The 22,878-nt window shown below is 37.2% G+C and overlaps 1 protein-coding gene across 1 annotated transcript; it reads right to left on the bottom strand.

Moving 5' to 3' along the window:
- Positions 1–6: 6 nt before the first annotated feature.
- Positions 7–22,623, bottom strand: abcc1 (ATP binding cassette subfamily C member 1 (ABCC1 blood group)). Its single transcript, XM_077213110.1, has 31 exons — positions 22,480–22,623; positions 20,213–20,389; positions 19,978–20,103; positions 19,713–19,850; positions 18,940–19,065; positions 18,789–18,850; positions 17,908–18,039; positions 17,550–17,777; positions 16,936–17,113; positions 16,092–16,253; positions 15,890–15,982; positions 15,594–15,797; positions 15,312–15,458; positions 15,026–15,113; positions 14,701–14,770; positions 13,758–13,884; positions 12,921–13,097; positions 11,307–11,474; positions 11,038–11,224; positions 8,295–8,346; positions 7,377–7,515; positions 6,991–7,198; positions 5,840–6,150; positions 5,488–5,687; positions 5,245–5,371; positions 5,065–5,166; positions 2,625–2,771; positions 2,338–2,496; positions 1,991–2,157; positions 1,709–1,903; positions 7–1,556 (listed from the first exon to the last, which is right to left on the bottom strand). The coding sequence occupies exons 1-31, from the start codon at positions 22,525–22,527 to the stop codon at positions 1,448–1,450; spliced, it is 4,554 nt and encodes a 1,517-aa protein (XP_077069225.1). The 5' UTR covers positions 22,528–22,623; the 3' UTR covers positions 7–1,447.
- Positions 22,624–22,878: the final 255 nt, after the last annotated feature.

Raw genomic sequence — 22,878 nt, 5'->3', positions numbered from 1 at the left:
ACTAAGGCTCTTTACAAAAGTTTATTCATATGTCCCCTTTACATAGCTTGGTTTATGAAACTAAGTACACTTAAAACTAGTGCATGTATACAAATATCAAATAATTACCTTTATGCTTACATACAAATCATACAAGTATGTAACTTTTTTTTTCATTTAAAGTCTGTCTTTGTCAGTTCTTTTTAAAAAAAATTTGTCTTGAAAAAAAACTCAAAAGGCTTAAATGATCTAGAGTTGAGGAACTGATGAATGAAACAATATGGCGCACTCAAGCGTACATTCAACAGATATATGGTATACAGCACACCGAGTGAAGCACACAGCACACAGGTCAGCAGGTACAGCAATCTGCACGACAACCTGTCATTACAGAACTACTACAATTTGGGTATCTGACCTTAAATTGGTTTAGAATAAATCCTGCGAAATTCAATATCACCGACGACACGCATACACACATGCTGGTTTGACCTTTTTACACAGAACAATAAGTGCATTCATTGTTTTTGGTAAAATGATCACTGAAAATCAATAACAGTAAACAATAAAAACGGCAGCTAAATACATTCAACAATGAAAGCAGTAGGGCAATGTAGCCTCTACTGCATGATAATGGTAAGACGAGGCTTAAGTCACCATCAGTGGAAAATACCCAGTAATAAATATGTTATATGATAAAACAATATTATATGAAAGAAAAGAAATATATTGTAACAGATATTCTTAAAGTATAAATAAATTTTAATTGAGAGAAAACAATGGCTATCTGGAGATAAAACTTTACTTTGATGATGAGAATAGCTTCAAATATTAACTTTGGCGTGGGATGAAGCCCCTCATGCTCATGGAGGGATTTCACAGCAGCTGTTTGGTCAGTATACAACTGACCATTGCATCAAAGGTACACTGCACAGAGAAAACTTTGTTCTTTGCTCCTTCAAGTGAAACAATGTTGCAAACAAAGGTTTTCATCAGTAAACTACCAGAAAAAGCATGGTTGAGAGTTAAAATTAGAAGTTTTTCAAATGAAAATTGACAACAAATACAGTGATGATGAAGAAATCAAACTAGTTTCAAACATCCCAAATGTTGGCATCAAACAACCTTCAAAAGCAGCGAAACCTTTAAAAGGCGATTGAAAAACGGAGGGCTACAGTAGCTGGGGAGTGGTGTCATATTCACACTGTCTGTGTGTGTGTGTGTGTGTGTGTGTGTCTGTGTGTGTGTGTGTGTGTGTCTGTGTGTGTGTGTGTGTGTGTGTGTGTGTGTGTGTGTGTGTGTGTGTGTGTGTGTGTGTGTGTGTGTGTGTGTGTGTGTGTGTGTGTGTGTGTGTGTGTGTGTTAGAGCTCCAGGCCCACAGAAGAGCTACCTTCAGAGTCCACTCTCCATGGGCTCTACCCAGTGATATGTCCTAGATGAACAGAGGGCTCTTCACCCCCTCCAATTATTAGACCAAACCTGAGTCTTTAGCCATCTTGTAGAAAATGCCCTTCTTGGCAATTAAACTGGATGGAGAATCAAATTCTGCCATCTTGCCTTTATCGAGAACCAGCACCCTTGAGAAAAAAAAAGTATTTATTTACATAAATATTTATTAAACATTATTATATAATAACAAAATATTATTGTTGTTTTATATTAGATATTTTTGATTAGATATTTTTGCAGATTTATTATGCCAAAAACAAAGAATAGATATATAGATTACCTTGTGTAGTCCATGATGGTGTTGAGACGATGTGCGATGGTCAGAACGGTGCAGTCCTCAAACTGAGTTCGGATAGTGGACTGTATCAGATTGTCCGTCTCCAGATCCACAGCTGCAGTGGCTTCATCCAAAACCAGAATCTTGGTTTTCCTGAGGAGAGCTCGAGCCAGGCAAACCAGCTGCCGCTGACCCAAACTAAAGCCCAGAATATCCAGTCAGAAACAATCAGATCAGGTATTAGTCAAGCGATAAAAAGGGAGGAAAGTTGTCAAGAGTTTGTACCTGAGATTCTCTCCACCCTCTGAACACTCATGGTTGAGTTTGTCAGGCAGGCCGGACACAAAGTTCTTGAGATGTGCGAGTTCCAGAGATCTCCACACCTCCTCATCAGTGTAGCCATCAAAGGGATCCAGATTCATACGCAAGGAACCTGAGAACAGCACTGGATCCTGGGATAGTGGAGCAAGGTGGATATATATGAAAAAGACAAACAAAAACAGCATAGTTCATTGTCATTGGCAAGTTAACTGGGAAACAAAATGTATCCCGAAAGAAAAACAACAATGAGACAACTGTATTATTGATAACAGCAAATGAAGTGAGTTTTTAGGTCTATTGAAGCGCGATACCTGAGGAATGATTGTGATTCTGGATCGTAGCTCATGCAAGCCCAGCTCAGCAATGTTCACTCCATCTATACACATCTCCCCCTGAGCTGCCTCAAGGATGCGGAATAGCCCTAATGTCAGAGAGGACTTTCCTGCTCCGGTTCTACCCACAATTCCCACCTAGGAAAAACACACAAAAACATACATACATGATTGACTTTGTGGGTGAAAAGATTCCTAAATGAACACTGTTTACTGATCAAGTCAAAGCATGAACAGATTTTGGATACTGAAATGGTTTCACAAACTTTTTCTCCTCCCTCAATGTTGGCCGAGATATCACAAATAGCCAGCTCTAAGTCCTCTCTGTATCTCAAGCCAAAGTTGCGGATTTCAATGTGACCAACGGTCGGCCAGCCAGCAGGAAGAGTTGAATTCTCCAACCTCCATTCAGCCTGTGAACAGGGACATCAATACAGCACAGACCAATCACATGTCAACAATCCATTTTTAACACTGAAACAAATGATTGAAAGTAAATACAGTTAACTTTAACATGAACTATAACATTTCATAGCTAATTTTGCTTATTACACTACTGTTCAAACATTTGGGGTTGGTACGATTCTTTTATGTTTTTGAAAGTCTCTTATGCTCACCAAGGTTGCCTTTATTTTATAGTAAAAAAGTAATATTTTGAAATAATTGAAAATAACTATTCAATTTAATATATATTAAAATGTAATTTATTTCTGTAAAAAAAATTTTTAGCATCATTACTCCAGTCTTTAGTGTCACATGATCCTTTTTATAATTTTTTTTAAACAGTTGTGCTGGTAAATTTTTTGGTGGAAAACGTAATAAATTTTTTCAGGATTATTTGATGGATAGAAAGTTCAAAAGAAAGTTCAAAAGAAGTATTTATTTGAAAAAGAAAGCTTTTGTGACATTTAGATGTATTTACTGACACTTTTGCTCAATTTAATACATCCTTGCTGAATTAATTAATTAATTTCTTCACAAAAAAATGACTGAGGCCAAACTTTTGAATGGCAGTGTATACAATTAAAGGTGCCATGTGTAAGAATTGAGGTAAAAATATCCAAAAAATGAGCTACACGCATCAAAAGAATGAGAAGAAATAAGGGCGATGATGTCATTAAAAAAATGATAAGTTATAGTGCTGCAGAGATATCAACCTGAATTAGCATGCTAAATTACTAGCCACGGCCCGACAGGTGTCAAAAACCAGTTTCGGCCATGCGAGGCGGTATGCGGGCAACATAACCACCAGCCAAACTGCAATACACGAATAACTCGCACGGCTTGTGGGCGTACTTGAACCTGATGTGTTGGATAGTTAGCTCTACCCACAGATCCGATCCGGATTCACCTGTTATCTACCAGAGCCCGTCTCTACCAAGCTGATGATAAAATGTAACATTAACTAATTATATTATGTTTATTAAATTGCTTTCCTGAGGTAAATCTGACATATTTGTTCTCCAGCTATGTTATTGACCTCTGCACGCTGATTAAAAAAAATGATTGGTCGATATTATGTATGAGGAATACATTTTGGTAAGTTGTAGCCTACTGTATCTTTCAACAGTGTTCCTGTTTTTTTACTATTAGCTAGTATGATCGGTTCACGTGCGCTAGGGATCTGTCGTGTAACATTTACAAGCGCCAAAACGGTATTTATTGTTTGAATTGCGTAATAAAATTGAAAGACTCTGAGAGCTGAGACTTTTTTATATCATAACTAACCTGCTCTGTCTAGTCTGTCGGTCTCCGTGTCCTCTTTGCTTTGCGATTTTTCTGTGCGTGACAAAATTGATGTGTGGCGTGACTGAGAGCGTGTGAAAAGTGTCAATTGTGTGTGTCTCACGGTGAATTCGGGAGAGTTGGCAGCTCTGAATGGCGCTAGCTTGGTCAACATCAGCGAATGCTGTCTGTCAAATTAATGTAATTCAAACTAACAATAAAAATGTAATATGAACAAAACGAATATGAACATATTCACTGGTAAAGGTGAAGGGGAGTAACTTGAAGATGTCATATTTAAAAATCACTTGACATCGACCAACGTTCCTCTGGAGTCAAAACGTCCTCCATTAGGAGTTGGCTCGGCTTCAGCTATGGCTCTAGGGTCGTTGTGAAGGTAGGGGTGGAGCATAGAGACTATGCCGTTTCTCGTTTGTTATTCAAGAGTAGAACAACTCACTTTCTGGAGGTAGACTGCCCCCATCTGGTATGGAATGTGGACTATGAATTGATTTTTTGGCAGACATGACATAAGGCACCTTTAATGTAACTTTTAATAAGTGTATGTAATAATTATAAAGGAACATAGCATATTTGTACTTTATCTATAAAAATTATCTGTCACACTGCAGGTCCATTTATAATAAACTAGTGAAGAAATTATTTTTTAGAAATAGCAAAATAGCAATAGAAAAAGATCTCAGATATACACATTCCCTTTATACATTCATATACATTATAACCTAAAATCCTCATAATGGCAAAGACAAAATCCATGGAGACGTCATGTATCAATTACCCAAATTCTTTCTGTAAACAAGTGACTCATCTTGTAGACATAAACTATTCCCCGCCCCCCCAGTGCGTTAACTGTCCTTATCTCTCTAGTACAGTGTGAGATAAGGAAACAGGGCTAATCACAGATTGGACTCTACAGACGTACAGAATGATCTCACACAATCTGCCTGCTGGTGCACTGACCTCTTTCTCTGTGTCTCCATATTCCTTCACCCTCTCCACCGCTACTATGTTAGTCTCCAGCTCAGAGGACATCCGCACCAACCAGTTCAGAGATGCTGTGACCTGTGTGAAATACAAGAGTATTAAGAACTTGGGTGGACATCTGCCTTGTATCTCAGCATTTGTAGATGTCAGACTGACCTGCAGCGCATAGGAGATGGAAAGCCCCATGATTCCTGGACTCAGACTGTCCCTGGCCATCACAGCAAAAAGAGCTGCAAATGTCACAATACAGTTCCCCACAAACTCCAACCTCACCGCCAGCCATCTCCAAGACACAGAGGCACAAAGACACACAGAAAACTTCAACTTTCAAAACAACAAAACACTAATATATCTAAGTAAATGAGACCTAAATCCTAGTGAGGTTCTGTGAGTTCTCACCGGTTAGCTACAATGCTGGGGAAATAAGCTTTTTGGTTGTGGTCCACTCTGTCGTCACTCTCCCTGATGAAGCGTTGCTGCTCTCCAAATGCTCGGATCACACTGGTGCCCAGCAGAGTTTCATTAAAGTGTGTGTAGACCGGAGAGCGGCTCACAGACTCCAGTCGTTTCAGTTGCCGGGAAGATGCCACGTAGAAACGCTAACAAAGACAGAAAGACACATTAGAGCAGCAACTCTCTATCTCAAATCTTTTCTATTTAAATGTATACTACTGCTACAACATTGTATTTTACCCTAAAGAGTTGCTAGCCTATACTAACAAGCATTCAGAAGTTAAAATAACTGACTGACCTGTACAAAGAAGTACAGCAGACCCAGAGGGGGGATGATGGTGGCTACCAGCGGCGTGGCAATGAGGATGACAGCACATGAGCCCAGCACATTAAACAGTGAGCCCATGAACATTTTTATGATGCTAGGGATGACCGAGTCAATGGTGTCTGTCTCTTTGGAAAATCGATTGACCAGGTTGCCGCTTGGTGTGCGTTCGAAGAAAGACATGGGCGATCTCAGGACATTGTAGAGCATTGTCTGGTGCAGGTAGCGGGAGGCTAAGATCCCACCAATAGACACTGACACAGAATAGCAGAACACCGCAATGCCTGCCACAGAGAGAAAAGAAGAAGAAAAGAAAAATTATAAAAAGCTGGCTTCTCAGATTCAAACTAGTTTCTGGACCAATTTACAAAAACAATAATCAATAAAATATACATTATCATAAAAATTACCTATATAGAAGTAAAACAAAACAACATTTGGATACAAAACTGATGTTTAATTGCATTAACTGAAAAAAAACCGCATTGCATTAACATTAATATAGGGGCTGTAATTTAACATGTTTGTATTTTTAATTTGACCGCTGGTAAAAAGTTTAATTGAAAATATTTTTATTTTATAACAATTTTATCATTAAAAATTGTATCAAAAATGTTTCACATTTCAAAATATTGTTTTTTTACTAAATACTATCATTAATAATTGGCAGTGCTGATGAAAGAGATTTAAAAAAAACTTTTTTATATTTTACATTTTTTATGACTGAAATGTTTTGACCTTTAAACTAAATTATTGAACTTAAATATGCACGTTAAACTGTAAAAAACCTCTAAATGGCTTATATATATATATATATATATATATATATATATATATATATATATATATATATATATATATATATATATATATATATTAAGCAATTCAATAATGGTCTTTGGTCTCAAAGACTTTTATCCTGGTATTCCAAATAGCTATGGTATATGCATATATCCATATAACTACATCTAAAATCTTTACTTTTGTAAAACGTTTGAAGAAGTTGTGTAATCCACTTGGACCTTGAGAACAAGTAGCCAAATTAATAACAGTTTTCAGGAATTTAAAATGTGAATTTATACAATCAAATGCAACCAACTGAAAGTCAGTTCTTTTAAAATCACCTTGTGAGAGTCCCAGGCCTCCATACACCCCTAAACGCATCTCTCTGTTGGGCTGGGTGTTGTTGATAACAGGGTCATCTGTCCAGAGACTGAGCCAGTAGTTTGAGCCCAGAGAGGACAAATGATGACAGAAGAACAGAAAGATACTGAAGATGGACAGGGGCAAGCCGATAGCCTTCATGTACTCCCAAAACACAGATAGCTTCACCTGCACAACAAATATCATTCACTAAATCTCAGAATCAAAAGGAACCAGTCAGCTCAAGTGACACAAATTAAGCCTTGACATGATTTTGAGAGAAACTATTGACCATAACCAAAAACAAATAACACGTCCTCAGGGAATCATGCTCTCACATCGTGACATAGAGACGGTGGATTCATACCCTGCCAGTGTTGGCTTTGTCTGCCTCGGTCAGTCGGGCAGATTCTGCAGATTTGGTCTTCTTTGCAGCATCAGCATCGTTTGGTTCAGTCTTCTGTGTTTTACCTGTCCCGGCTGCATTTAGAGAGTTCTGACTCTCTCTACAGGACACAGAAACACCAGGCTAGTCAATAATGTCAAAATATTATTAGTACTTCATTTAAACGTTAAATGGTTGTTACATATTAGACGGTGTCCTAATCAACCTTAACACAAGTCATTTTAGAATCTAGCACAAATGAGCGAGTGCGCATATCTGATGCATTGGTTTACATGGTTTCGTTCTTGGTTTTCATTCAGATGACAAAGCTGTTATATGACTTCAAAAGACTTATTCTCCTAAGACCAAAGAATTTTTTTTTTTTCGTCATTACATTGTTAAGAACATAAGAAACAATTGGAGAAAAAAAATATTTTTTATTCATATGTTATGCTATGTCCACCAGGACTCAGATGTTGAAAAAATAAAAAGCCATGAAATGACATGCGTGTATATACATTATATATATATATATATATATATATATATATATAGGCAAAAACAATGGTATTTGTTTTTCATTCACCAGTCAATTTTTAGGTTTCAGGATTTTTTAAAATCAAACATTGTATAAAGGTGATTCTAAAAATTCTGAAAACCCCTGAATGTGCTCTTTACAGGACATCCAGACATACAATGTGACATTTATGGTGTCAGAGAAATCCACTAAAATGTAATGTCCATTACACTGGACAAAAGTCTATTCCTGGGTCCCAGGAGGATATACAGAATGCAGCGTACAAATCAAGACAGACAGCAGGTCCTGTCACAACAGGTCTCGACACATTGTTTATTCAGAACAAAGAAATGAGTTAAAAAAAGACATCAGCGATTTCTTACCCAAACAGGGCAGCAGGGCCCCCATTTTCGAGTCCTTTCCGTGGGACTGCATCTGTGGATGAGAAAATATTGACTAAATCAGATAGAATTACATAAATCTTCCAGCATGCTTCATGCCATTCCATGTCCATACAAGTAACAGAACTCAACCTTTCTCCCTATTATCTATAAGTCATGTAATTCAAAAGCACCTATGCAACAACTAGGGATGCTCATTCAGGTTAATTTTCCCGACCGACAACCGCCGCTCGTTATCCCAGTATTAACCATTAACTGATAAGATTATTTTATAATATTGAATTGGCATTAAATAAAAATAAGTGTCTGTGACCCATTAAAAATAAAAATTATTCACAGGTTTATTTCAACGTGCAAACAGCACTATACAGAACAGATCAACAAAAGAACCAAATTTTCACACACCTGCAGCATTCCTGACAGTGACAACAAAGAAAAACAATAAAATAATATAAATAAAAAACATAAAATATTGCCTACACTAAATCTTTTTTTTTTTAACTGAAATAATTCACAAATTAAGATGAGAAAAAGAAAACACTGAATCCGTTTGAATCTTTGAAAAAAAATATTTTATTTCCCCCCCGTCATACTAAGTTTTTTCGTCAAATAAAAATAGCAGGCCTACCTCAATCCACACCTTGTCTAGTTTTTTATTTTATTTTATTTTTAAAGTAACATGTCTACATGATGTGTGGTTAGTCCGGAGCGCAGTTCGACCCGCAGCAGAAAACACCCTCTCCGATGGCATAGATGTCCTGGGAAAACGTTTCGCTACAGTGGCCAGTTTCGGGAAGCGCCTTTCATTTGCTTGTGGATGTTTGCTTCACAAGTTATATCGCATTGTACTTGTACTACTTCTGTATTTTTATACCAAGTAGCATATTTCGCTCTTTCTGTCGAAATGGTTCCACACAGTACTTCTTTTCACTTGCTTCATTTTGCTTGCTCAGCGAAATGTCTGTAGGCACGTGTGGTTGCGCGTGTCGACGTGCCCCGTGAGTTAACAAATAAAGGCTATAGTGTATTTGTTCGATATTATTTATTTTTTTACCATGCAGCAATCTAAAAAAACAAAACCTAAAAATTAAAAACCTTTTAACTTTTAAACCGTTTCACTGATAGTATTACTAGGTTAAAATTTGTACTTTCGGTTAACGGTTAAACGGTCAATATGAGCATCCCTAGCAGCAACACAATTGTTTGCAAGAATTTTTGTAATCAAGGAGCAACTAGAGCATCAGTGTGCCCTTGAGTACAAACGTCTATATTTAAAACGGCAGTAAAACAGCAGTAAAAGACAATAATAATTTGCTTCTAAGCAACAGACAGTCTAACAAAAACACAAACGCTAAAGCAATGTTTTTATGCTCAGAGGTGTGGGTTGCAGTTAGAAGAATCGCCAGCAGGCTGCGCTGTAACAGTGCCAAGCATCTCAGACACAAGTAAGACACAAGACTGGTGAAGGTCAAAGGTTGAAGCACATTCACAGTGCTCCATTCTAGCAGAGTGATGAGTGTAAAATGTCCTACACATACTATAAGACCTTTCCCTGTGTGACTGAAATTAAATTAGCTTATTTACAAATATCATTGCATCAAATATAATAACTTATATACTTTGTATTTTATATACTTAAATTACTTCCGCACATTTCATTAAAAACAGCATGTTCAGGCAATACGATGTTGAATTAAATGACTTTTGATGTTAAAATACAAATGTATAAATGTTCGGGGTCAGAAAGACTATAAAGAAATTAATACTTTTATTCAGCAAGGACACATTAAATAGATCAAAAATGATAGTAAAGAATTACAAAATATTTAAATTATTCAAATATTTCTATTCATTAAAAAATACATTTTCATACTTTCCACAAAAATATTAAGATGCACAACTGTTTTCAACATTGATAATAAAAGTTTCTTTAGCAACAAACCAGAATGATTTCTGACGGATGTTAATTCAGCTTTGTAAATTTGCCATCACAGGAATAAATTACATTTTAAAATATATTAAAATGGAAAATATTAATTTAAAATCATAATAATCTCTCAAAATATTGCTGTTTTTTCCTCTACCATTCAAAAGTTTATTTGATTGAAAATAGTGTATGCTCTCAAAAATTCTCATGAACGCATGTTTATGTTGTGTGCATATGTAATTAATGTAGTAACATAGTTACGTCATTGTTCAGCTCTCAAATAGAAACGGGTGAAACTGTGAAAAAGAGTACCATTTACTTCATCAAAATGGAGCACAGTTCTAGGATGTGCAATAGGTAAATGTATGGTTGTGAGCTACAATCCTATGGAAATGAAGTGGGAAAGTACTAAGGAATCTAACTCAGTCTACACCTCAAATATTTCAGACCTGCATAATAAGCCCTACTCTAACATGCAGTACGTGCAGACCTATTTAATTTATATGGCCTCGGGACCAATTACACCCTCAAACCTTCAGATCCCCCTTTTTCGTCCTCTGCCTCCCCTCCCTCTTCTGAAGAGCCAACAGAGGGGACACAAAAAATAGGAACACATGGAGATGAAGACATATATACACACAGACAAAAAGAGATTTATCTCTAGACATGGATTACTTAGGGCGGGAAGAGATCACACGCAATGTGAACAATAGTAATCATTCAGAGAAAAAGGCTTTGTGAAAGGACAGATGCATGAAAACATGAAAGAAGTTCAGACATGAGGAGGCCTAGCCTCACCTCCCCCTGACGACTCCTCCTCCTCCTGCTCTGTGTTGGAGTAGATATGCAGGAACTCAGCGAAGGCGCCCTGTCTGCTCAAAAGCTCGGCATAAGAGCCCATCTCTGTGATTTCTCCATCCACCATCACCAGGATCAGGTCAGCCTGGGGCAGGAAGCTCAGCCCGTGGGTGACCAGAACCCGAGTCTGAAAAAAGCACCACGCGTGATGTGAAAGGTCTATAAGAGATGTATGCATATTCGGATAATGCATAGGGAAATGGCCTTACTCTGCCCTGTAGCAAGCCCTGAGGTCCGATGACCTTCTCAAAGATGTGTTTTCCTACATGAGCGTCCACGGCGGAGAGCGGGTCATCCAACAGATACACAGCACAGTTGCAGTACACAGCCCTGGCCACACTCACCCGCTGTTTCTGACCTCCAGACAGATTCACACCCTAAGATCACAGTGTCACATGATTAATCCAATTATCTGTCATTATATATTTAAGGCAAGACACCATAGGTGAATAGGGTAAAAATTGTAATTAAAAGAAATCACCATATTTCGCCATTCATTAATCGCAATACATTAACACAACTGTTTTGATTTCCAAGTTTTCTGAAATGTTCTGTTTTAATATGCATATGATGCATTATCTAAATAAATATGCACTATATTGCATACATTTCTAGTACAGAAATCTGAACTTTGTATAAAGCCAGGTTTCATTTTGCTGAAATATTAGAAATAAAAGTTTAAGATTTTGGATGTCCATTTTTATCACTCCATAAATCAGAAAATATGTTATGTCAGGCACAATTTTCACAATGTTTTTACGAATAAAATGTTACCAGATATGTAAGTGCTACTGAACTGGAGATTTCCGGCTTGGAGCAGGAAAAAAAATGACCTTTGCGCAAAAAATTCTTTGCGCGATTATGGGTGTAACTTCCGTTAAGCTGTAAACAATCAGTGAATGGCTCGCTCTATGAACGCAATATGTTAAAAAAAAAGGTCAAAATGAGATGATTTTATTCTACTCACCCTTCAACCATCGAACATTAAAAGGACATTTAAAAGTGTAAAAGCATCAACAAAGTACTTTCAACAGAACAACATAACCCAAAAGCGGGATTCTTTCCACAGCACTAACGGACGTGTTAAATATCACTGTTGTAATATATATCTGTATTATGTAACATACGCTGCCTTAATCAAATATGTTCATTAACTTCAGCATTGCGTGATACCATTTCAAAGTGATTTCCGTCATTTTGACAGATAATAAATTGTATTTACCTGTGAAAACAAACCTGGAAAGAGGAGTGAAGATTTGAGGAGAAAAACTAGAGATTCTTTGTGCATTCCAGTGAATTATTAATGGGATATATCATAAATTGGGAGAACAGACCACAAATGTGCAGTAGATGATGTTATTTTCATACTATTACAGTGGAATGCAAAGGGAAAAAAGAAAATAATCATGAGGAAAAGAATGCAATGACTGAAAAGTCACGAATATTATTGTTATAACAAGTCATGTTAAAATGCTAAGTGTTATGTTATTCTCATAATGTCTGAAAATAAATCATGAAGGAAAACTGAGAGATCCGCTTTATTTGTAGGGCAACCTTATTATTTAAAATGATTAGTGTTTTTGAATGAAAGTTACACCCATAATTCAAAATGCAGTAAGCTCGTCAGGAATAAGGTGGATAAAATGACCTATACATGATGTGTTGTAATTTAAATCTAGAAGATGAAGACGAGGTGTAATAAAACGAACACTTAAATGTGCATACTGCATGTTTTGTATATAGAGTCTTGACTGTTGTATTAAAATCAGCCTTTGATGGTATGTAGCTTCAATCACTATTTTATCTAAATAAAATCCGTTTACCTTTTCTCCAATCTCCGTAGTGTCTCCTCCAGGTAGGACCTCCAGGTCAGGTAGGAGAGCACAGGCCTCCACCACTTTCTGGTACCAGCTGTCTTTGGTTTCCCGTCCAAACAAGATGTTGTCTTTGAGGGTGGCGTTCTGGATCCATGCTTGCTGAGGCACGTAAGCCACAGAGCCCTGAAAAACACAGTCAGACACTCAATGTGTCTCTTCATTATATTACAGTTATCCAAATACACAGAGGGTTCCAAAAGCCTTGGCTCGTATCTTTTATTTAAACCTTAAATGTCATTAAGACATTGTCTTTAAGAAATCAAAACAGAAATTTATGACATACAATAAATAGCAAGTATTTCAGATTCTGAACCATTCTAAATCAAATAAGTATATTTGGGACATTGATCATGTGACGGTCAGATGTTCTTGCTTCCATTGAAGCTTAAGATGCTTTTTGGATAATTTTCAAATCATGTGGAGTTTATGTCAAGTGCTGCTGTCATTAAAAAGGAAGAAATCAAATACTGAGACATTATGAAATTCAAATTCAATTTATGTGAAGCTAATTTAATGTAATGGCGTAATAAAATATTATGATATATTTTATGAATATATATGTAATATAAAACATTACTATATGTAATATATAGTCAATTACCTTTAATACATATTAAAATAATAATGCAAAATATAAGCATTTTCCCCTAGGGGTCTCAAATGTTTGAGCCCCAGTGTATATTCTGTTAAACTTAAATACAACATTGCACTATATATATATATATATATATATATATATATATTAAGAGCCACTGTTTTCAGATATGTAGCTTGAGTCTGTACCTTGATTGACACATTTCCTTCTTGCTTCTCCATCTCCCCCAGCAAAGCTGAAAGCAGAGAGGATTTCCCCGAACCCACATGCCCTACCACTGCAACCAGCGCCCCCTCAGGGATACGCACATTAATCCTGAAGAGAGAGAGAGAGACACGCTCACACAAGAGCAGATACAATGAACAACAAACAGTTCAAACATCATGTGGACACAGGCGGCATTGTGTCAAAACGGTATAAAGGAGTTTCATTCATTCATTAGGATTTCTTAATTCACTTCATTGTTGATTGAAGATTATGGGCAAATCCTTTAGTGTACTGATATTAACAACTGAATTTACAGTGAACAATAATGCAAGACAAATTAAACAGTTTAATGCATGATTTGAAGTAGATGAGGTAGAAATCAAGCTAAGATTAAAAGGAATTCGGCAACCCAAATTTCATCATCCTTCTCATTAATATCAATGGAGATTCACCAGATTACAATTGCTCTGGCGATTGACGGTCTCCTGAATCGGGGTTCATGCACATGTACTTGCCTGTCATGTCCTCAGAAGCCCGTTTCACCAGTTCTGCTCTATGTAACCGCAATATTCAAGTCAATGCTAAAAGTAATTTTGATGCATTGAATATAGTATAATTACATTTATGTAGAGTACTAGATAGGGCTGGGAATTGAGAAACCAAATAAAAAGAATCAAAATCTAATGAATTTCATGACATTACTATATTAAATCATGACATTATTATATTAAAAAATAATGTATTTGTTTAGTTAAGACTAATTGTTGAGGGAGGTTGGTGCTTCTTTCGAAAATAAAACAAAATTGTTCATGGAATCGTTCATCAGAAGCAGGATTTTAAAATTAAATTCCATTCAATTCCCATCCCTAGTACTCTATAACATTGAACAAGATGCTATTCATTGTACCATATAGTACTTGTTACCTCTTCAAAGTAGGGGGGTCGCCTTTAGACCAGCTGAAAGCTCCGTCTGCAATCCTAATGCAGTCAGGAGCTGAATGAGCAGGAAACAACAATGAAGTCTCTTAAGTGAACATCAAAACACATGAGATGACTTTAAACCCACAGATTCATTGAACAGCTTTGCTACTCTCTCATACAATCCTTTCCCCCCCTGTCGGTCGAAACTGTTTGGGGACTGCAGAGCTTTGAGCACAACACAGACCACAAAAAAGCACAACACAGACCACAGGACACAGCACATTGGGTCTTTTGTAGATTTGAACTGCTTGTGAATCACTGAACTTACATCCAGTGATGGCTGGTCGGTCCACACTGTCTTCATCCAACTCTTCATGGGACAGAAATACACGCAGACGTTTCAAAGACACACTGGCCTAAAGAAGCAATAGATTTTGTGGTCATAATTCAAAATTAGGCAGACAACGATTTTATGGGTCTTGCTTGAGAAGATCACAGGTGCTTTGTGTTCGGGGTCCAAAACGTTTTGTGTTTTCATAACATAAATCATATTCTTATAATAAGGTTTACATGCAGCTTTAAAAAAAGAGAGAAACAGAGAGTGATGGGAATACCTGCACCATGCTGCTGATGACCATGGGCAACATATTAAGAGGGAAGCGCAGGATGTTGAACAGAGCCAGAGAAACAAACGCCTTCTGCGCATCCAGAATATTATGTTCATCCACTAACACGTATACTGCGAATGTGGAGAGGGCAACCTTTTTGAAAGAAACAAGATCACATGAGTGAATGTCTTACAACCATAAGATAGCATCAAAAACAATGGGCATAATGAAAGAGCCCATGTAAGATTGGAACTCTGGTCAAATGATTCACTCAAAGGCACCACCTACCAAAAATGGTGCGCAGACCCAAGTAAAGGTGGACACGGCACCAAGGTAAGCCGTCTTCTTCAGCACCTGCAATTCACTCTCCCGGATGGCAGACACTTTGTCTTTGAACGCCAGTTCCCATGCGTAGAGTTTAAGAACTTTAATGCCATTTAGCACCTCGTTCATAAGCTTGATCCTACTGTCTTTGCTTTTCATTTGGGCAACCTGTGGATGAGTGTACCAGATTAAACAACGATGATCTGATTAATGAAAATTGAAGCAAATAAACCTGCTGAGCAGGAAAAGAGGTTAAAAACCTGATAGGTTTTAGTTTTCATGGCAATGACTGCATTTATGGGAACCATCAGCACCATCACAGCAACTCCAGCAAGCACAGAAGGACCCAGATTCTAATAATAATAAAAAGAGAGCCAAAAAAAAAAAACAGGGTATTACTGATGTATAATGAAATGAGCACACAAATTAAACACGCCAATACCCCTTTGTTTGGGCACATACCTGCCACAAGAAGTACAGGGCCAGGATAACCTGCAAAGGTGCCGACCAAATCATGTTGATATAGGTGATGAGGTCCATGAACCGCTGTGCATCTACAGACATCAGATTCACAATCTCTCCGACCGTGGATGTTCGACGGGCAGCATTGGTAATAACCAAGGCCTAGACAGAATTAAGGAAAACATTATAAATCTACACTAGCATTAAAAAGGGTTTTTTTCTAAAGAAAAATCTATTCAGCAAGGATGCATTGAATTGTTCAAAAGTAACATTAAAAGACACGTATTTCTAGCTCAAATAAATGCTGTTTAGAATTTTCTATTCACCAAATAATCCTGGTAAAAAATGATCCACAAAAATATTAAACAGCACAAATGTTTTTAACATTAATAATAATAAATGTTTCTTGAGCAGCAAATCATCATATTAAAATGATTTATGAAGGATCATGTGACCCTGAAGACTGGAGTAATGATGCTGAAAATTCAGATTTGCATCACAGGCATTAATTGTTTAATGTATTTTTGTTCAAATAAATGCAGCCTTGGTGAGCGTAAGATACTTATTTCAAAAACATTTAAAAAAAATCTTGCCAATCCAAAACTTCTGAACTGCAGTGTATATGCAATTTAAAAGTCAGATTTTGCATTGTATTTCTTTATTTTTTTTAAGATGATTTCAATAAATAAAATGTTTTGTGTTCTGAGAGTTAAAGTATGACACATTCACATTGGACAATGCATTATTTGAAGTCTAAACGTGATGTAACAAATACACACTAAATGTGCATAAACACATTATTACACCATGTTATGCACATTTTATCAAACAAGAGTCCACTTACTTTCCTATATACGGCACCAACGATGGCCGTACGTAACCTCATGCCAGTCACAAAGCAAACGTGAAAATATTTTTGCAGAATGAGAGTTTGAAAACAGGTACAAACGAACAGCAGGGTGGTGTAGAAGTAGCCAAGCCAAGTAGGGGCACTTGAATCATTAACAAACTGGATAAGCAGCCTAAGATACAAAATACAAAACTCACGTGAGTAAAAATTGATACGTCAATAATGTTTCATGCAGCAGAATGCAGTTCTTCTTGATTCAAGCGAAAGGAAAGTGGGCAAACTGGTTAAAGGCTTACTGCCAAGAGTTCAGGTGATATATTCAGAAGATTAGAGAGGATTTGAACATGGTCCGGTGCACAATCTGATAGCACGGCTTCCAGCATGCCAAAACTAACTCTTCACTGGAGCTCTTTTAAGAGCCACAGCTGTTGATTAGACTGTGTCGTTCCCACAGAGTTAAAGTAATTTCTAACCACATGACTATGAAAACACAGGGGAAAGGCTTGCACTTTCCCCTGCAGAGTACTATTGTTCCTGAACACAGCACAGATGGGAATAATTACACCTGGAAAACATAAATAGCTCATTTTGATGCTGTAGATTCATACCTGAGAATCTCTGGCCCAACAAACATCAGGATGTCATGAACAATCTTATAAAGAGAGCTGACAAGAAAGTAGGGTCCAAAGGTTCGGCACAGAGCACAGAAGAGAGACGGATCGCCATTTTTCTGAAGGGTTTTCGCAAGCAAAATCTCGGACTCTTCTATTGGTTGTCCATCCTTCTTTTCTCCCCTTGCTGCTCGTTTTGGGGAGTAGAGTGTCTTATCTACTGGCCTAGCACAAAAACCATAAACAAACCAGAGGATTAGTAATTTGAGCATCAAACCCACAGACTTCATTTAAAAAATACCTATGTCGCTGCTTGAGGAGGTAATACAAAAAAAGGTAACTCCTTGAGTCTAACCTTTTGACCTTGTTGCATTCTTGGTCCCAGCGCCGCACTAGCTGTGGCACAACTCTCTGAGATTTATCCTCCACGTTGAGCGACCACAGATCCTTCTCCTCCAGAGGCCTTTTATAACCTATCACCATCAATCTGTGAGGAAAAGTATGGGACATGAATTAACTATCAAGAAACAACATCCAGCTTGAATACAAGCTTAAAGTGTTGGTTCACCAAAAAATTTAATTTCTGTCATTAATTACTCACCCTCATTTCGTTCATCTTCAGAACATATTAAGATATTTTGAATGTAAAAATGTACATTGTTCAAATGTAACAAATCCCCCCGAATTGACTGCAATGTAATTGCCACGTTCAAGGCCCAGAATGGTAGTAAAGACATTGTTAAAATAGTCCATGCGACTACAGTGGTTCAAACCTAATGTTATGAAGCGACGAGAATACTTTTTGTGTGCAACCCCCACCCAAAAAATAACTACTTTATTTCTAATTAGTGATTATCTTTTCTTCTGTGTCAGTGTCTGTCAGAAAGCTCTCAGATTTCATCAAAAATACCTTCATTTGTGTTCCGAGGATGAACGAAGGTCTTACGGGTTTGGAACAACATGAGGGTCACTAATTAATGACAGAAATTTCATTTTTGGGTGAACTAACCCTTTAAAACATCAGCAAAATGAAGGATCCTTCAAAAAGGATACTTTTTCTGATATAGATAATACTAAGAATAATAATACAGAAAATGATGGAACAAATTGGATCAAGTAATTACATGAGTCAGACTACAACTTCTAGATACCTCCATGCGTCAGAGGCAATGCACTAACCACTAGGCAATTCTAGAAGCGCAGTAATTTTGTTTGTTATTATTTTTATTTATTTACCCTGTGATCCACCAGAAAGTGATTTTGGACAGGAACGAAGCTCCCAACTCTGGACATGGATTCTGTACAAAAACATTCACAGTATTGGCCATCTATTCAACATCCATATAATGAAGCATACCTTTACCTTCATTGAGTAAAGTTCACAAACCGAATCTTTGACAGCCTCTGAAAAGAGTGGAGGCTGGTCGGAGAAGCAGGCCAGGATCAGAGAGATGAGCAGCATGGTGTAATATATGTAGAATGTGGTATATTTGAACACATCCACACTGGCAGGCTGAAAAGAAAGACTGTTGGATCAAACAACACTTTAAGGATTCGCTCGCATTACAGACAAATCTGATTTGGTTTTTAAATCGGTACATTAGGACTATCAGTTTGCAATTGGTAAGCTATGATCTATTTGTCCAGTTTATTCAACATCCTGTATATCACTAATTATGTGTTGGTTGCTATAGTAATGATGTAACAGTCAATGTAATACTGAGAGACTTTCTTCTACATAAACTGATGAGTAGTTGTCAGGGTAGGAAGAAACAGGAAATTTGGCCTCTGCTGCGGTGCAGAACCCATGATGACACATGAGAGATCATAAGCGACACATTTACACATTTGTGAATATACTGGACCCAAAACTGCTGATTCATTCACTAATGCACAATTCTTGACATAGTGAACATCACATGAGGAAATTTATGAGGATAGAATTAACCAAAATGAGTATATCCAGATGCTACGCAATTTGTGGAATATTAAATATGTGACACTTACTGTATTTCGAATGACAAAAGGAACTACTTAAAGTCTTATCTTTCAGGTTCAGACTGGGCTGAATTTCTCCCCCCAAAAAATCTGACTTCAAATCATATATAAATGTGGACTGACTGCAGAAACTGTCCGTTTTAACGCAAAAGTCATATTTACTTCATTCAACGCAAGCAGGATCTTGGAGCGAAAGGTGACTGTGGCGCACACTATGGCGATCAGCCAAAAGTTGAGCATCACCCCTGAGGACTGGACCCCCTTCATCCGCTCATACTGGATAAAGAACGTAGCCAGCAACTAAAACATATATAACAACACATTCAATTACAAATCACTTCAACTTTATAAATACAAAGCAAAGAAATTACAAGCAAAGTAGTATAATTCAATGTATATATGAAAAAGAAAAATATATGGATCTCACCATTGTAATGCCAAGCATTGTGGGGCTGACTAGGTAGACTGGGGCTATTGTAGCCCCACGGCTTCTTTCCCAGAAAGAGTAGAAAACATCTGCCCAGCAGATAAGCCATAGAGTGCACCCAATAACCTGGTAGGGGAGAGTCACATGACCTTCAAACAGCTCAGTCATAAAGCACGCTGCTAGATAAAAGCAAGTTGTTTACTGTTGTACCAGAATCCTGTTTGTTAAAACTCACTGTTTTGGCTCTGTTGAGGTGGGTCATGCATATGTATCCACGGTCATGGCTTTTAATGTGTAGGATGTAGAATGGTGCAAACAACCAGAGGTAGAGGCAGGGTATCCAAACCAGCAGTGTGTTCTGGAAACATGGTGTCAGGTCTGGATTGTGTGTTTGCCATGTCCGGTTCCAATCCTGAAAACATGAGAGGTTAGGGGGGGGGTGGTAGGGGGGGGGGTCATTCTATTCTACATCTTTGGAGATTCTTTGGACGAAACTTAGAAACAAAGTAACAACTGGAGTAGGCAAAGAGCTCTTGGCCGAATGGTAAAGCACACAAAGACCCAATGATGTGTGCAGGGAACAAACACTCCAGAACTCTTGAGCAGATCTTTCAGAGAACCAAAGTCAAGGATCTTTTCTGCGCAATAGAGCAGGGAGGAAAGTCTTCAGCTTCTTGGCAAAAAACTCTCCTTTTAAGAAGTGACATTCAAAAAATGGCTAAAAAATTAACTGAACCTTTTCTTACAAAGAAAATCTAATCTTGTTCTCTGTAGGGAGCATCTCTTCCCATAATCCTGTCTCTGAGGGGGAAAATAGATCAATATGTGCAAGAGAATAATAGATCAATAAATAAAGGGCTACTCTGCTAAATACTCAAGAACAGGACATGAAATGTGATTTTCTTGACATTTGAGCTATTGACCTAAATGCATTTGAACAGCATTGCCATCATCAACTGTAATGACAACAATCATGTGAATCTTTCAAAACCTGTCAAGAACATATTTCACCCACAAATTCACATTACTGTAACAAGGAAAAAACATATTTTTGATTAAAGCAAATGATACCAATTTTGAATTTACGGAATTGAAGCAAAGTTATAAGAACTGAACACAGCAGTTTAACAAGAAAAAAACTTGTAGAATAAGGCTAAAATATCATTTAAAAAATGATATTTTTTATTGTATGTTGTGTTTGGTATAGCAGTATTTGTCGCACTTAAATTACAGTAATAAAAAAAGATGGTTAAATTTACTGAATAAATAGTATGGAAAAAACTCAATTTCCTAGACTAAGAAAAACGTGAAAAATTAATTATATATAAATTATAATATGATATTTAAATTGTAAATTATTAAAATACCATAGCAGTATTAGGTGTACTATTAATAGTATTTTTTTCAATTATGGTAAAAAAAAAATCAACTTACGAAATGCAAAAAAGAGGGGGGGAACTGTACGTAAAACAAAAGTAAAACTTTTTAAGAGTAAATATTAAAATAATGTCATAATATGGTTGTGATCACTTGTTTCTAAAATTCTTTAATTTGTTTATGTAAAATATGTAATTATATTTCCTCTATTTTTACTATTTCGCCCTTTGACTTAAAACAGTTTTAATACATTTACAAAATTGAAAATCTTTCATCGCATTAATTCAAACAAAGGACTTTGTAAATATAACAGCTGAGAGCATTTCAAAATAAGCAAGACACTTTCTTGGCATGCATGTTATCTGTCAGATAGATTTATAATTCAATGTTTTGGCTCTCTGATCCCGAAGGACAAATTGACTGTCTAAACCTGTCAGACTACAATTAATAATACTGTAGTTAATCCACCGACCAGTCAGACCTTCCACAAACTGTAACACAAACAAACAAAGCTTAATTCTTTCTAAATATGGAAATTGACGACACAGGTTCTTTAGCTAAAAGGATACGGTCTTGTATGAGAGAAATAAGCTAAACAAAAACAGGTCAGAGCAGTGACAAGTTAACTTTTAAACTTCACAAGGCGATAAATACACACATTGAGCAGGTGTCGGTGTTATAAATCGCTCTTATATGCGACAGTTAGATTGTCATAATATCAACACTAAGTTACAGAATGAAAGTCTCCGGAGAGTTATGCGTGTGGTAGTTTGCTGTGTGGCTAACCGGTTAGCTTAGCAACAGTGGCTGCGTCTCAAAACCTAGTGAGCTGCCTAGTGCCTAACGTTACCTTGACAGCATTATTCGGCGTTATAGACGCATTCAATCCGAAATGAACTCTTCACGAGCGCATTTGATCGCCGGAAATTATCTGGGCCTCAAAACGGTCGTTCAAACGCGCCTAAGACGCACAAAAAATTATGTCTATGTAGACAGTTCGCTATGTTTTGAGACAGCCAGGGTCTCATTCTGTGGAACCCAAACCCGGCAAACCTTGGCAATCTGTTGAAAACAGTATCGTCGGTAAAACATAGTTCATGACGGTAGAACTGTTCATTTACTTACCCAAAACGGATCAGAACCGTCCAAACTGCAGAAACTGTCAATACCCATTCGCCGCAGGAAGGATCTGTTATAGCGTGCTGGGTTTACACTGCCTCCGTTTCATAACCACTGCTGTGTGTTATGGTGATGATAGGGACCTGTGTGGAAGTGTGATACGTGAGATGAAGCATAGAAGGCGCTGTTACTTCATCAACTGACGTAACAGAAGTCATACACAACAAAATGGCAAGCCGGTAATGAGGTTAAAAAAAAAAACTAGTATCTTTGTAAAAATGAACTGATATAATCAACCAGCTAGGTAAAGGTGGGCATACACTGTGCGATTTTCGTCCGATTTTGAGCCGAATTCTGACTTGTGCGACTCTTTTTCGGATCGGGACGATTTTCAGCTTTGTCGTG

Source organism: Siphateles boraxobius, unplaced genomic scaffold (assembly GCF_051911475.1).
Source record: "Siphateles boraxobius isolate OS27281-9 unplaced genomic scaffold, OSU_SipBor_1 66, whole genome shotgun sequence".
Classification (NCBI taxonomy): Eukaryota; Metazoa; Chordata; class Actinopteri; order Cypriniformes; family Leuciscidae; genus Siphateles; species Siphateles boraxobius.
Note: the sequence above shows the minus strand (reverse complement) of the source record. Positions and strands in the feature narration are given on the sequence as shown.

What these genes read in the sequence shown, in the direction of transcription:
- abcc1 (XM_077213110.1), bottom strand. Translation starts at nt 22,527, where the DNA reads ATGGGTATTGACAGTTTCTGCAGTTTGGACGGTTCTGATCCGTTTTGG. An exon ending in ACAAAGCCAACACTGGCAGG is followed by an intron (nt 7,199 to 7,376) that starts GTATGAATCCAC and finishes TTTGTTGTGCAG; the next exon opens with GTGAAGCTATCTGTGTTTTG. An exon ending in TGCTGTACTTCTTTGTACAG is followed by an intron (nt 5,688 to 5,839) that starts GTCAGTCAGTTA and finishes TGTCTTTGTTAG; the next exon opens with CGTTTCTACGTGGCATCTTC.